Here is a 13,847-nt window from a genome sequence, read left to right as displayed (position 1 = left end):
GAATTGCTGTTTTGGTTGTGTTGCTTCTGTTGTGTTGGTTGATGAGGATGTGCAGAGGCTCTGCCATACAACTGGGCTTGTCTATGAAAAGCAGCTGGGATGCTGTGATTGTAGTGGGTGTGTGGTGGGTTTAAGTTACGTGCATCTGGAACAAATACACACTTTTCATGTTGGAAGAGGCACTGTGGTTGATTTTCTGCAGTGTTTATGTAAAAACCAGAAACGATACATTTTGGATGCAAAATTTCTTTTTTTTCACAGGTAAAGTATTGAATGCTTCTCACTTACAGTCAATGAGATCACACATGGGAGGACAAAACAACTCCAAAGTCTTTAGTCTCAAAAGTTTCCATTGCCAGCAATGGACGTGACAGCAGAACATCTAATTGCTTGCAAAACCATCAGCTATTCTAACAAGTGTGGCACTCATTTACACGCACAAAGAGAGGGGGGCTCTTCCCTGCCACGCATGTACAGAATTCCCACTGGAGTTTGAGCTGCAAACACACAGCTGAGGGAACAAGGGAACCATTGTGCACACATTGGCAAATTGGTGAGAGATCCAGCAGAGCTGCTTCTCCAGCACTGCTGGGTCGAGTCTCGAGGAGCTTGGTGCAGTGCTTTAAGACATGTCCTGTTTCACTGTGACAGCCTGTCGCTGGGGAAGCAGTCCTTGTTCTCTAGTGGAGCAAGCATCTGGGCTCACTGCCACCACAGGGCACACATGCTCTGCTTCCTGACAGTCCCAAGTTGTGTGTTGACAGAGGTCTGTGACATGGACAAGCACCGAATCAAACTCAATGCCTAAAACAGGAAATAGCTTTCATAGCTGAAGATCTTTGCTATCGTTCTTGTCTTGTGAATGAGTGTCTACATAACTCCAAGCTGAGGACATCTCTACAGAGCAGAAATCTTTTTTCAACAGATGTCTGTTAGACTGACTTTTTCAGTTCAGATTGCACTGAACAGCACATCTGTAACTAGAAATAGGAGCAACTGAGTAATGGGCCCACGATCCAAACCCATGTCAGAGTTTGTTCAGGCTGCCTACAAGCTGTCCAGTAGGAAGCAGCTGTTAGTTTCTGAGTGTTTTGTGAATCATGGAAGGAAGAAAACCATTTAATTTAGCAAAGGCAGTGATAAACCAGTGGCCAGCCCACGAACTTAGCATCACACAGGAGTGACATTTATATTGTGACAGTAACTAGCTCTCATAGCCTACTGCAATTTCTGTACATAACCTAGTGATAAAAGGGTGAAAACCTTCCTCTTACCTTTCCAGGTGTCCCATTATCCTACTACTAAAGGGCATTTCTGCACTTCCAGAATTTCCAGTAGGAAGAAGAAATATTACCTCTGCTGCACACTATGCATTTGTTAAAAGCTTAGGAAACAAGGCAGGAAAGGGAAAAAGAACCCCGTTAATGTGTCTCTCTTTAAGAATAGAGGAGATCCTGAGTACCAGGAGTGGCTCCTGTATTTGGGTTTGGGTGTTCCTCTCTTATTAAAAACAGCCATGCTTCCTCAAACTTCAAAATCTGAATGGAGTTCTGTTATTACACCTAGGAAAGATGAGATGAAGATATCTGAAAGCACGAGCTCACTTGAACTCGTGTTAGTATTTCAGCAGCACAGTTCATTTAGTGTGTGATCAGAAAACTGATCAGCTAGATTAATATTTTTAAATCATTTTTCTTCTGGGAGATGAAATGATGGGTACTTTGGCACCAATGCAGGTCGTGGCTTCTACTTTTGCTTTCAAGCTGGGAGGCTCTTTTGCTTGTTAACTGCATTCATCAGCAGGTGTACATAGGATGTCAGCAGGTCATCCATTTTGTAACCCTGTTGGAAAAGAAAGAAGTCGTAAGTCTCTCAAGCAGCCCAAGAAGCAAAAATAATTATTATTTTCTCCTTGTTTTTCCTTCTTAGATGTTTTCCTGAAGGGATGATGTCTCTTCCAACAGCTGCTGCTGCTTTTATAACCATTTCTCTATTTTTCCCTCTGCTCTTCCTTTCATAGATTGACAAAAGTTTACAGAGCACAGCTCTGCTGGCACTGTCATATCCTTGTAATTCAAACCCAGAATTTGTTCTGTAGCTACAATCTTGTCTAGACATTGGGAGGCTGCGTCCAGGGGTCCCACCCAACCCTTGTGGTTCTGTGATCTTATACCTGGGAATCCAAGCTTCTCTGTGAGAGAGTTAAACCCTAAGAGTTTTGAGGGTTTTCTTTACAGTTTTACCTATAAATATCAGTACAGTACAGATGCTTCTCTCAGTCTCAGCCGTCTGAAACCAATCCTAAAAGAGGATTGTACCATTCACTTAAAAGCAAAATCTTACAAGATGGCATTACTGCACAGTGGATCAAACCAAGCAAGATGAAAACATTCTGATGCAGTTCTGTGCCTAAATGCAATCTTTTCTATCCCAGGTAGAATTTTTATGTATGGGAAGAATTTGGGAAGTGACCTTTTTTCCTTGTTTCTGTAGCTTGCTTCTTTGCATCAGATGGCATTACAGAGCACTAAATTGGTTCTAAACTGCAGCTGTATTGGCATAACAGTGAACGGGTTATCTGCACTGGTTTTAGTGGTCTGGCATCCTGTTTTGGCATCCTGTTTGTAGCTGGTCTGGACACAAAGGAAAAACGAGGAGCTTTTTGTTGGTAAGTGAACAAACTCTTCTTACCAGAGATGTCTCACATAAGATCCGGCTTCCTCGTACCAGGTTCCCTATTGTCATGTGAAAGAATGTGCTCCCACTGCTCCAATTGGAGATTTTATTAAAGGGGTAAACTGTTAAAATTTCCTGTGAGGAGAAACACATTGATTTGACTGAACTATTCAGCACTGCTCAAATGAAAATAGGCTCTCACATACAAAAACCTGAAGAGAAAGAGCTGTCTTTTTGTTCCCTGTTTCTTTTATAAATACAGTGGATCAAGGTAGGCCTTACATCCAGTCTGATGTATACACTGAGCAGTCTCAATCACACTGAGACCTCCTCTTACTTCTTCAACACACTGCCATCACATTTACAATAATCTAAAACTCACTGGATGATTCTTCTCTTATTAAAAGCAAATAGTAATACTTAGAAGCTGTTTTTGCCTAAGAAATTGGTGAGACCAGACTTTAGCTAGGTTGGAGGGCTGGTGAGCACTGTCATTTGGCATGAGCTTTTGGACACTATGCATTTCCTGCAAAGCATTTGTCTGAGGCAGGCTCCCTGTGCACTGCCCATGCATGATCCAAGTCCATCGTGATTGCTGCTTCTGTTTTCAGAGGTGCCCCACACTGATCCCTTTTCAGTGCAGAAACTGCAAAGGAGTGATCTGAGGCTATAACATTTCCTTTAGTTTTGCACTGAAAATAAGCGAAGGGATCCCAGCCTCTCTAGCACTGAGAGAGAAGATGTTATTGCTGTCTCTGATTTAGGAGGCTCAGTTGCTTAGATGCTTGGGAAACAACTGTTACCTTTGTCTTCTGATGTATCAGTGAGACTCCTTGCTTGTTGATTGCAATCAGCACAATCTCTGGGAAATTTGGCTCAGAGGTTTGCTAGAACAGAGAAGGTGAAAAAACTATCAGCTGTGATGCATCTGTGAAGCACTATCAAGTGCTTCTTGTTCTCTTTACCAAATAAATAATGGAACCTAAAGCTCTTCAGTATTATGAAACTGTTTCTGAGGATGAGTTTTTGGCTAAACAGCAATGACTTAATGCTGCATAAAGCAGAATCAGGTTTGTTATTTCCCAGACTGACAGTGGGCTTAGTGGTTGGCTGCAGAATAGGTTGTTGGTAAGAACTTAGTGGGCAGAAATTACAAGCAACAAGGAGAGAAAGTTCCCTGTGGGTACCCACTCTGAATGATGGTTAGTACAGTTCTGCTCTGAGGAGAGAGTCTCCAGAGACAGCAGCATTCTGTTGTGGAGAACAGTGACAGCACAGTAATCCTGTAACTAAAAGAAAAGCCCCCCACCTGCTACATAGTCATAACATTAAGTATTACAGCTGGTTTTAATACTATCTGTGTTACTGCTATGTTTTACAACTGATCCTCAAAGGTGAATGTAGCAGCATCACTTATTTGCAGTGTACTCCTGTGTTTGGCAGTTTTGTCCCTTCCAGGAACCAGGAACTGGGATGAAGAACTCATCTCCCTGCTGTCAAGACATTGTGTTTTCCTTAGGGCATGATGGGAAGCCAGTTAACTAATGTATTATTACGTAGTAGGGAATTATGTCCACATCCCTAGTGCTGGTCTGCTACCAAAGCCTGACATCCAGGCCTTTGCACCTACCTTCACCTCAAAGAAGGCTGATCCAAACGTTGGCCACCGGTATATGATTTTCAAAAAGGCAATCTTGGCCTCATCCACAGTTTTTCCTTCATGCTTGGTGTATGCTGCAGTAATGCTCTGTGTGGGGAAAAAAGGGATACACAGCCTAGTCAGTTGGAGATGGGCAGGTTTCCATTGTCCAGCATCAGCACTAGAGAGAGACTCACACCGTCAGCCAGGTCACTGCTGTGAGCGCTGTGACAATGAAAGCAGCCTACCATCCCAGGGGGCCAAACCTCCCCCGTGTATCTTACTCATGTGCTGGGAAGTCTGTGAGCTCAAGGGAGCAGATTCCAGGGCAGAGGGGCAATAGGGGATGAAACAAGACTCAGAACACTACTGTTCCCAACAGACGCAGATCACATTTTCTGAGGTGGACCCTCCAGCTGTATTTGAAGTACCTGCTGAATCTTTCTTGCCTTTCTGTGAACGAAAGAGCCTTTTGCCATGAGAAGTAGTAGTGCAAGGTCACTGATTTGCTGGCCAACCTTTGAACTATTTAGCAAGTTCTAATTTTCTGTTTCTGAAGAGCAGAGGCCGTCCAGGCCTCTTTCAGAGGTTTGGTGGAGATGATGCAAAATCTGAACTTTAAGAGGCATAACAGTGTTCAATAGCATCATTATGTAGTGCTCCCGAAGTCTCACATCAAAGAAGGAATGTGGCTTGATGTAGTTCTCTCCTAAAGCTCTGTGGGATTAGTATGATTAATGGAAGCAGTGCTGGTTTTCATACCTTCTTCCACTCATCTGGTGAGGTCACTCGAAGCAGATTGCCTGGCACCAACTCCTTCAGGATTTTGGGGATGGTTGCCAGCTGTGTGCGGTCCCTGTTGAAGCGCACTTTATAAATCAGCCCTGCCAGCTGGACAGCTTCATCTTTGGAACAGTTGTGGTAGCCTCTGAGGTACTTGGGCAGCTCCTGGAAGAGACCAACTCTGAATCCAGGCAGAAAGGGCTGAAGCAAACAGTGACTTAGTCAAGCTAAACCTGTGAGGTTGGGGTGAGAGTGTCACCAGGCACGGTCCAAAGGCATCCCAAGAACTTGTGGCTCCTTCTGGAGGCTCTGCAAATGGTCATGGAGGAAGATGAGTACCTCCAAGGAACGATTGGATTAAGGAGCTGTGTTGTTATCATAACCACACAGCTAAGGTGTAAGCACTGTGTGACCTTAGTTTGTTTCAGAGCCTCAGCTGTGCTGCCCTGTTGGTGAGGGAGAGGACAACATTCCAGCACGGTTATTTTGTCTGCAGAATTTCTTGACTGGGGTTGACTGCTGTCCTATTTGTGCTTTAGGGAGCTTACCTGGTGGTAATGAAAAATGCAGTCAGCTTTCAGGTCCTTCCCAGGAGTTACATTCAACCACAGCTTTCTCATGAAGTACACTTCATAAGCTACAGACATAGTAGCACCTGAAGAAACAATGTCTTATTAGTGTCCCCTGCATCGCCGTGGAGCTCTGCCTTTGTAATTGGATTGTGAGTTTCTTTAGAAATACAATTCCATTCTTAATAATAACAAAATAACAAACAAAAACATCCACAACAAAATAAACCCAAAAAAAAAAAAAAAAAAAAAAAAAAAAAGGCAGTTTTAGATGACCAAGGAACTGTGACTAGTTGTCAGTTCCTGGACACCAATCACATAGTGCAGCAGCACTGGGCTCTTCAGCAATGGAGAGTGAGGCTGAAGGCCCCAGCAGTGAGTTGTGTCTTGCTGCTGATGACAGGCTGCTGTCTGCTGATGTTCAGCTCACTTGAATTCTGTTCAGGTACATTCCCCAGTGGCTGTTTTGCAGAAATTAATTGTGTTTTAGAGCACTAACATCTCTATGCTATATTTTTCAGAAATCCTGGCAGCTGCAACAGCTGTGAGGAGAAGAGGGAAGCTAGAAAGCCTTAGATACTTAGTGCTTCTGGAAGCTGAACCTCACTGTCCTGAAATAAGCAAAAGGCAGCATAAGTAATATGAAATTGGAGTGGAGTTTGAGTTTGCTATAGATTTCAAGATGACAGCTTATACGTTATAATGAAGTCAAAAGAGTTGCTGTTGTTAGTATTGTACTGGTTTATGCTAACTAAGTGTTCCCTTAGCAATGCAACTTGTGATCTGGTATCACCAGGGAGTAATCTGGAGAACAATTTTCTAGTGACCCAAGGAGAAAGAGCAGCACAGTGTAAAGAACCTGTATCAGTGTGCTGGGTGATACACAGTCTGGCACTGCATAAGCCTTGGATTATACACAGGATCAATCTATCTAACTTGTGTGCATCCAGATGTGTGTCTTGGGTGGAACAAATCAAATATTTTGTATAATTTTACATTCCTGCAGGGATCCCCAGACAAAGAGATTCTGGTACTTCCAGCAGCTGGTGGCTGGCTGCATGAGGTCGCTGGGTCTTACTGCTGGTGCAGGCAGAAATCACATATGTACAAATAAAAATGGTAAAATCAGATCCTGTCAACACGTGGTAAGATGGAATCAATCCTATTTGCTGTTTTCCCAGTTCCACGCAGTATCTCATGCAGCTTCTTGTCATGCTGACTGTCTGCTTACCATCTTTCACTGGCTTGTTCCTCTTGGTCCAATCTGTCAGCTGCTTCAGTGAGTCAAAGAAATAGTCTGCTTCATTCTGACTGATCACCTGGAAGAAGCCAAGTGATGAAGAGGAGAAAGGAGGGATGAGCAGAGCACTGAAAATACTACCTGTGCCAACATACCCAAATGCAAAGCTGAATTTGCTTTTGCTTTCCCTGTCTAGAACAAGAAAGCACAATTATGGCAGGAAAGACAGAGGCAAGGAGATACAAAGGGAAAAGGAGGAGGGCTTACACAATTTCCATTTGAAATGGAGTGGGAAGTTATTCCATTCTCTGCTGCTTTTTCTTTCTAACTTCCTTTCTGAAAGCAAGCTGAAGATGCCTACCTTATTCCTAGTTACCTCCTAGGAAAACATTGTTGTAAGATTGAGTAAGATATTTAGGTTTCAGGACCACAGCAGAAGATCAAAAGCTCCTTCTGCTTGTATTCAGTACTGCTTTTGCCTTGGTCACAATCCTCATGCAGTTCCAGAGAGAAGAGTCATCTCAGCAAGGCAGCCAAACTGAGCTTCAGCTCATACGAGGCAAGTTTTGAGAAACTAGAGAGAGCAGTGACTGGTGCTGGTCAACCACAGCTTTCCCTAATGCCAGTGAGTACTGTAGGTATGCAGCACATCTGCTGGGCAGAGCCTGAGGCAAACAGGCTGCAGCGTGCAACATGCAGTTTGCTACCATCCTACCAGAGCAGCAAGAAAGCCTCTGTCCTCTGTCAGCTGTCAGTGCTGCTTGTGTACCAGCAGACTGATAGAAACTCTGCATGTCCTTCCAGCTTCTTCAGAAGACTCAGTGTAGGCTGTAGCCCCTCAGAAAGACAGCAGCAGTATTGACCTGCTTTGTTGCCCGTTTTCAAATATTGTTGCTTAGGTGGGATGGGAAGGAAGCAAGAGAGGCAGTCTGGCAACCCCACCGTAGTTGAGAAGTTACCTTGTCTGCAATCTTGACAAAGAGGCTGAAACCTTCCCAAGAGCTCAGCTGCAACTTGGAAGCGATGTTCTGACACAGAGTCCGGTTTTTGGTGTTTGTTCCCACATGAAATGTCTATGAGACAACAAGACTTTTGTTACACAGAGGAAAGGAATAAGTGAATATCTTGAAATATGCTCCTGCAGGAATATGTGTTGGCTGAGAAAAGAAGTAAGTTCTCACCTGCTCTGTTTCATTGGGGAAGCAAATCTTGTGTGAGATCTTAGTGTTGTTCTGTAAGATGGCCTCAACCTCCACAGGATGAGGTGCCCACTTCCTGGAGCCACTCCTGCAAAATGCCACCAGCAATGTAAGAAAGATCAGTGTGAGAGAATTGATCTTTGAGGAGTTCAACAGTATTTCATCCAAACAACAGATTCCACATGAAACGCTCAGTGCTGTGGGAGGCACTGATGGACCTTCACCCCAACGCAAATTCATTCTGCTAACAGCAAGAAACAGAGGGGATTATTGGCACATATATTGAATGCCCTGCTCTGCAATGAGGCTGTGTGAATAAGGCACCTTCCCAACCAGTACCATCACCCCTTCTGTGTCTTCAGCCAGTTTTCCATACTGTTACTGAAGTGTGAAGATGGCGGCCACAAGGAGCACTACGTTTTATTTTAACTCTTGCATCAGCTGAAAGATTTGCATAGAGATTCAAAATGAATATTACAGCTCAGAAAAGTGTGGACAGCTGTAAGAAGCATTACAGCTTACATAGGAGCTGGCAGGTAGTCACTGACTCATGAACAGCCCTAGTTCTTTGAAATTATATCTCAGAATAGCACTGCCCTTTAAAGCAGAGGAACTGGACCTTAAGTATGAGTCATGCAAAAACACTGGTATGGTCAAAGTAAGGACAAATGTAGCACACTGCTACATTTCTGGGGCTGGTATTTTCCTATCCTCAGTGGCACAGAGCAGCCTGCTGGCAGATGGTAGGCACTGTAGCTTTTATGTGCCAGACTTCTCTCAGGTGAAGCACATCTTTCAGAAGGAGACCTTAGTCTGGCACCTAGCTTTAGTTATGTAGACGTGAAAACACTTTTCTCCATTAAATACAATAGCAGTTCCACTTGGAGAAGGAAAGTCTGTGATCCCAAGTTGAATGGTATGTACTCTGGTGCTGCACAGGCCCTGTTAGGGGAACGTGCCTGCCCTGCTCTGTCATCATTTTGCAGCTGTACTTGATGATCTTTAAGGTCTTTTCCAATGTTAGCATTTCTGTGATATATTCCTGCACCTGAGACCAAGGAAGTGTGGGCTGGAGGCACAGGGCCACCTCCCATTGTAGCCTCAGCTGAGAATTCATTGCCAGCTTAACACCCATCAGGATGCTCTCTGGTTACCTGGCCAGGAGTGTGGGGATGGAGCAGTAAAGCTTTTTGTGGAGGGAAAGGTGTACCTGAGAGCTCAACTGGCTTCCACCCCATGCAATTGTAGGTCAGTCCTTCAAGCTGCCTGCTCTCCACTTCCTAAGGACAGCAGGCTACTCACAGAGAAATCTTGAGTGGGTACAAGCTTAATCTTTGGAAATAAACGCTCTCACAAAACAGCATTTTGTCTTTGTTAATCTTTCCCTCCCCCACACTCCAGATTTGGGGTATTTTTGCAAAGAGATCTCTGCTCTGAAGTAGTCCATTATGTTTTCCCCTCACTGTTTTCTTCACTCTAAAGAAACTATAGAGCTTAGCAGGGCTTTGAGCATGAATAGCATATGATATAGGAGGGTGAGAAATTTTCAGTGTTCCCCATGGAAAGAGCAATGAATAGCATTCCTCGCCGTGCATTTTTTCATGCACTTCAAAGGCAAGTTCAGTGTGCACTGACATTTCCCCAGCAGCACAAGACTCATCTCCTGCAATGGGGACAGCCACTGTTAGCAAATTCCTCTCATTTTTTTGTTGCCAGCCTTTTCTATGCTGAGATTGACAAGGGGGGCAGACAGGACAAGGATGATGTCTGGTGCTCTGAGAAGTGCCCTGGGGTGAACAACCGTGGAAGAATCAGGGCTTTGCTCAGCTGGGTATCCTTAAAGACTAGGAACTGTGTTAATGCTCCTTCTGAGCATGGGTCTGCCTTGCTTCACAGAAAACCAACAGAGCCACATCAGCACTCAGCAGATCTCAGTGACTTCAGTGGTGTTTCTCACTGCGAGTAACATGCTCAGAGTATGCTGAGGTTCAACAGAAATCAAGACTAATCCTCAGACACGTGGTGGGGATAAGGACATGCCACGTCACCAAAGGAAAGCAAGGTCAGGACCTCATCAGCGATTCCTCTGGGTTTCATTTCACCCCATGCCTTGCAGTGTTTGACATAGCCCAGCTATAGGAATGAAGTGATTGTATGTGATACTCAACTTCTTAAAATGAAAGAGTGAAACTGTGACTCAGACCTCTCTTAGGGGTTCTAAATCCGTAAGAGAATTGAAAGTAACAGTCATTTTAAATAAAAGGGTCTAAGAAGAGAAATGGAAGCAAGAGCATCAAAATTTTAGTCCCTGTGGTTTTCCAGCACTTGACAGATGATGTTTGAGCACTTGGGGATGCATGTATCACAGACAGTTTACCTCATCACTGTCTGAATCCTCCGCTTGCACTCCAGGGCCAGTGGCTCTTTCTGACGTGTCTCTATGAACTTCTGGGCATGTTTCAGCAGTGACTTGCTGGGGGGGAACAGGCCAGTGCAGAGCCACAAGAGCTGCCAGCCCTTGGTCACGCTGTACCTGTGAGCACAAAGCAAATAGTTCTGCTGCAGCCACACATAATTCTTCCTTTGACCACAAAGCAGCTATAAGGTAGAGACACAGCCCTATCACGGTGCTTTGTGGCATTCAGCAGAGAGCTGCAAATCAACAGAGCTTTCACACAGGAGCTGACAGCCATTTTCTGTGCAGCAACCACAGCCGTATGTGAAGATAATGCTAAATCCTGGCTGATAAATATCATGACAGTTGTAAATCTCATGAATAAAATATAAGCTCCAGTTTTACATCATCTTGGCAGCAGTGACCTTGCTATCATCCTTTTGGAAAGCCATAGTTACTTGGATTGGGCTCCATCAGCTGTGTCTGTTTGTCTGGTGGCCAGCTTTGCTCAGAACACAAGCATTTTACTTGCAGTTTACTTTCCCTTACTCATGTTCCTGCTCTGAAAGAAAAAGAGCAAGCAGATGACATTGGGTAACGAGGTACTTACTACTCACATAAACACTAGCTCCTGCCCATGGCAGGGGGGTTGGAACTCTTATCTTTTAAGGTCCCTTCTACCCTAAGCCATTCTGATTCCTGCTGTCTCTGCACCTGTGAAATCTCCCAGCTGAAGCTCTTGTAGTATCTCAACCTCATCAGCAAGAAGGGCTGTGCAGCCAGCAGGTGGTCAGTCACTCTGCTTCCACAGCCAGGAGTGTAACATATTCAGCTGTGTCCCAGGAATTGCTCCTAAATGCTGAGCAGTGTGGAGTTGTTCCACGTCAGAAGCTGGCAGGTCTACCTCTGAACAAGCACTACGATGCTGCTGAGTAAAAAGGTCCTGGCTTCTTTATTCCCATTTATTTTTCTGCTTTTGTAGATAGAAACACTACTTAAATCCTTCTATATTCTCCAGCTCAGTGGTGTTTGTGTCTGTGTGGGAGCAGGATGTGGTCCACAGGGCAGTAGCCTGGGAAGGATGAAAGATTTGTTGCTGCGGCTGTTCTAATGAAAATATATGGAAATAGCCACCTTTCAAGCACTGTTTTTTCCACATCAGTGATCCCCCTCAGAACACTGAATGACTCACAAGCCCAAGTTAATAGAGTACAGCAGGAATGGCACTGGCACAATGGTTACAGACTATGCATTAAGCTTGTAAGATTTACTGCATGCAAGGAAATTTACCATCTAATGGTTAAACACAGAGTAAAGTTTCTGCTAAGTTTAACATTTGTGCAAGAGTAAGAAGATAGAGAAGCTGCATCTCAAACTTTTGCAGTGGTACATGGCAGCCAAAAATTGGCAAGCTGTTTTGTTAACAATTAGAATCATTTTATTAGTGTTTTAAGCATCTTTTTGCAATTCAAAAACCAAGGAATTAGGTCAAATTACCTTTTCCTAGGTGAGGAAGCAAAACTGTGGCCTGTTTCAGAGACTTATCCATGTACAGGAGCCTCTGTAACCAATGCAAGCCAGTAGTGTGAGCCTATTGATACAGCTGTTCAGAAGGATTTACTGGTGGTAAAAGATCTAGATTGCAGGCATGTCCAACCTATGGCAGCTAATAATTAGCCCTGCCCCTCTGCCATCATGGCAGTACCTCTTCCCTGCACAGCAGCCTGGCCTGGCCTTATGTGTGCACCCATCACTCAGCAACAACCAAAATATCAGCCCAAGACAATTCCTCTTCACACAGTGCAGCCCAGGCAAGCCAAAAGGTTGAACACCCATCATCTACAGTGAACTACATGTTTGTAGGATGGAAACACTGCTGCTGGGAAGCTGAAAACAAACACAGGACTGGGAGAACAGCCACTGAAAGCACCCAAGAACTCTGCAATGATGCATTTTCTCACCAGGCTGCCTTGTGATCTTTCTCACCTCGCACTGTAAGGGAAAGTGTCAGGCCAGCACGTGTGCACCCTCCCCCCTCAGTGTTCTGGGGAACACGGGTCCCCAGAAGCAGGGTTTTATCCCTGGGTGAGTACCTGTTCCTGTTTTCAGTTAGTTGCTTCATGATCTGACAGTAAATTTCATCCCGCAGGACCTCTTCCTTGATAGCTGCCACAAATATCTGGTCAGTGACTTCCACAGAGGAGTGTGTCTGCTTTGATGGGTAGTCCCCCATGAACTTCATGATGGGTGACTGTGCTGTTAAGGACAAAAGCAGGACAATCTGAAAGGTAAATGGGAGGTATCAGTTGGATTCTAACGTGTTAAAGCGCTCTGTTGGAGCCTGAGGGGGGAAATATTAAGATGAAGGTCTGGAACTGATTCTCTGCTCCTTCCCTTTCCCTGTATAGCAGTTGCTGCTTGTCTATGACTTCAGCTGCATTAACTGTTCTGGGCATATGTAGTAAATCTCACACTCTCCTGCAGCTGTGTCCCCAGTTAAGTGGGTCATCACATGTTGTGGAGCACTGGGAGGGAACAGGACTCTTCTCTGAGAGAAGGGAAACAACGCTAAGTGACACAGAGCTCTTAAACCCCCCACTCCTCCTCCTCTGCTTAATGTAAGTGTGCCCCCAGTAATGTGGATGTGGAATTATCTCAGTGGAGGCGTTCCATGGAAGAAGCTCTTCTTTCCTCCAAGAGTTCTCAGGTCCCAAAGGGAAAAGTAAAAGGATATCAATGAAGGCCTGACAAGCCACGTCCCGAACTTCAGGGTCTGTGCAAGCTGCCTTCAGCAAAGGCTGTTTTAAGGGATCCTTAGAGTGTGCCCACAGCTGACTGTGCCCACGAGATTTCTGGAGAACAGCTTTGCTGATGGATTCCTTCTCAGGAGTTCTGAAAGAAGACAAGGGCAGGCAATACAAAAGTATCAGATCGTATTGCTACGAATGTTATAAAAAAGACTCGTGTCTTTCCCAAGCATATTCCTTCTCAAGACAGTGATCTTCTTTGATAATACAAGACAGCAAAAATGGAAAAATGCAGCTTCTTTACAATACAGAAAGGAGAATGCTTGCAAAAAGGAGAGAAGTTTGGAAGGCTAAATTTTCTCAAATTCTGATGTCTTAGATGTTGTATGTTAAGTGCCAGCTGGTAAATGCTGAAGAGTGGGTGGGAGGTAAGCACAGAGCCTGCTGGAAATAAAGATAAGTTCCAGCCAGAATTCATCTGCCCGTCACATTGCGTTTCTGCGGACAAAAGGTAGAAGGAGATGATGTGCCAGAATCTCTGCACGTCCAAAGTTACACTTTGTTACAGGGAACAAAAAGAAACCCAGTCAGAAAAGGAT

General features: G+C 44.5%; 1 protein-coding gene across 1 annotated transcript in view; it reads right to left on the bottom strand.

Annotated features, from left to right (window-relative positions):
• Window positions 1-188: 188 nt before the first annotated feature.
• Window positions 189-13,847, bottom strand: part of MYO7B (myosin VIIB) — a 48,504-nt gene continuing 34,845 nt past the window's right edge. Inside the window, 12 exon segments of the mRNA XM_042821058.1 lie at window positions 189-1,842; window positions 2,692-2,811; window positions 3,480-3,563; window positions 4,307-4,423; window positions 5,078-5,263; window positions 5,647-5,753; window positions 6,899-6,986; window positions 7,867-7,980; window positions 8,089-8,194; window positions 10,484-10,639; window positions 12,595-12,748; window positions 13,236-13,393. Coding sequence (XP_042676992.1) covers window positions 1,759-1,842; window positions 2,692-2,811; window positions 3,480-3,563; window positions 4,307-4,423; window positions 5,078-5,263; window positions 5,647-5,753; window positions 6,899-6,986; window positions 7,867-7,980; window positions 8,089-8,194; window positions 10,484-10,639; window positions 12,595-12,748; window positions 13,236-13,393 — 1,474 coding nt within the window. The 3' untranslated portion in view covers window positions 189-1,758.

The sequence above is a fragment of the Centrocercus urophasianus genome, unplaced genomic scaffold (genome assembly GCF_019232065.1).
Source record: "Centrocercus urophasianus isolate 14NV4802_14NV808 unplaced genomic scaffold, USGS_Curo_1.0 seq_19, whole genome shotgun sequence".
NCBI classification, from domain to species: Eukaryota; Metazoa; Chordata; class Aves; order Galliformes; family Phasianidae; genus Centrocercus; species Centrocercus urophasianus.
This window is presented reverse-complemented; position numbering and strand designations above follow the sequence as displayed.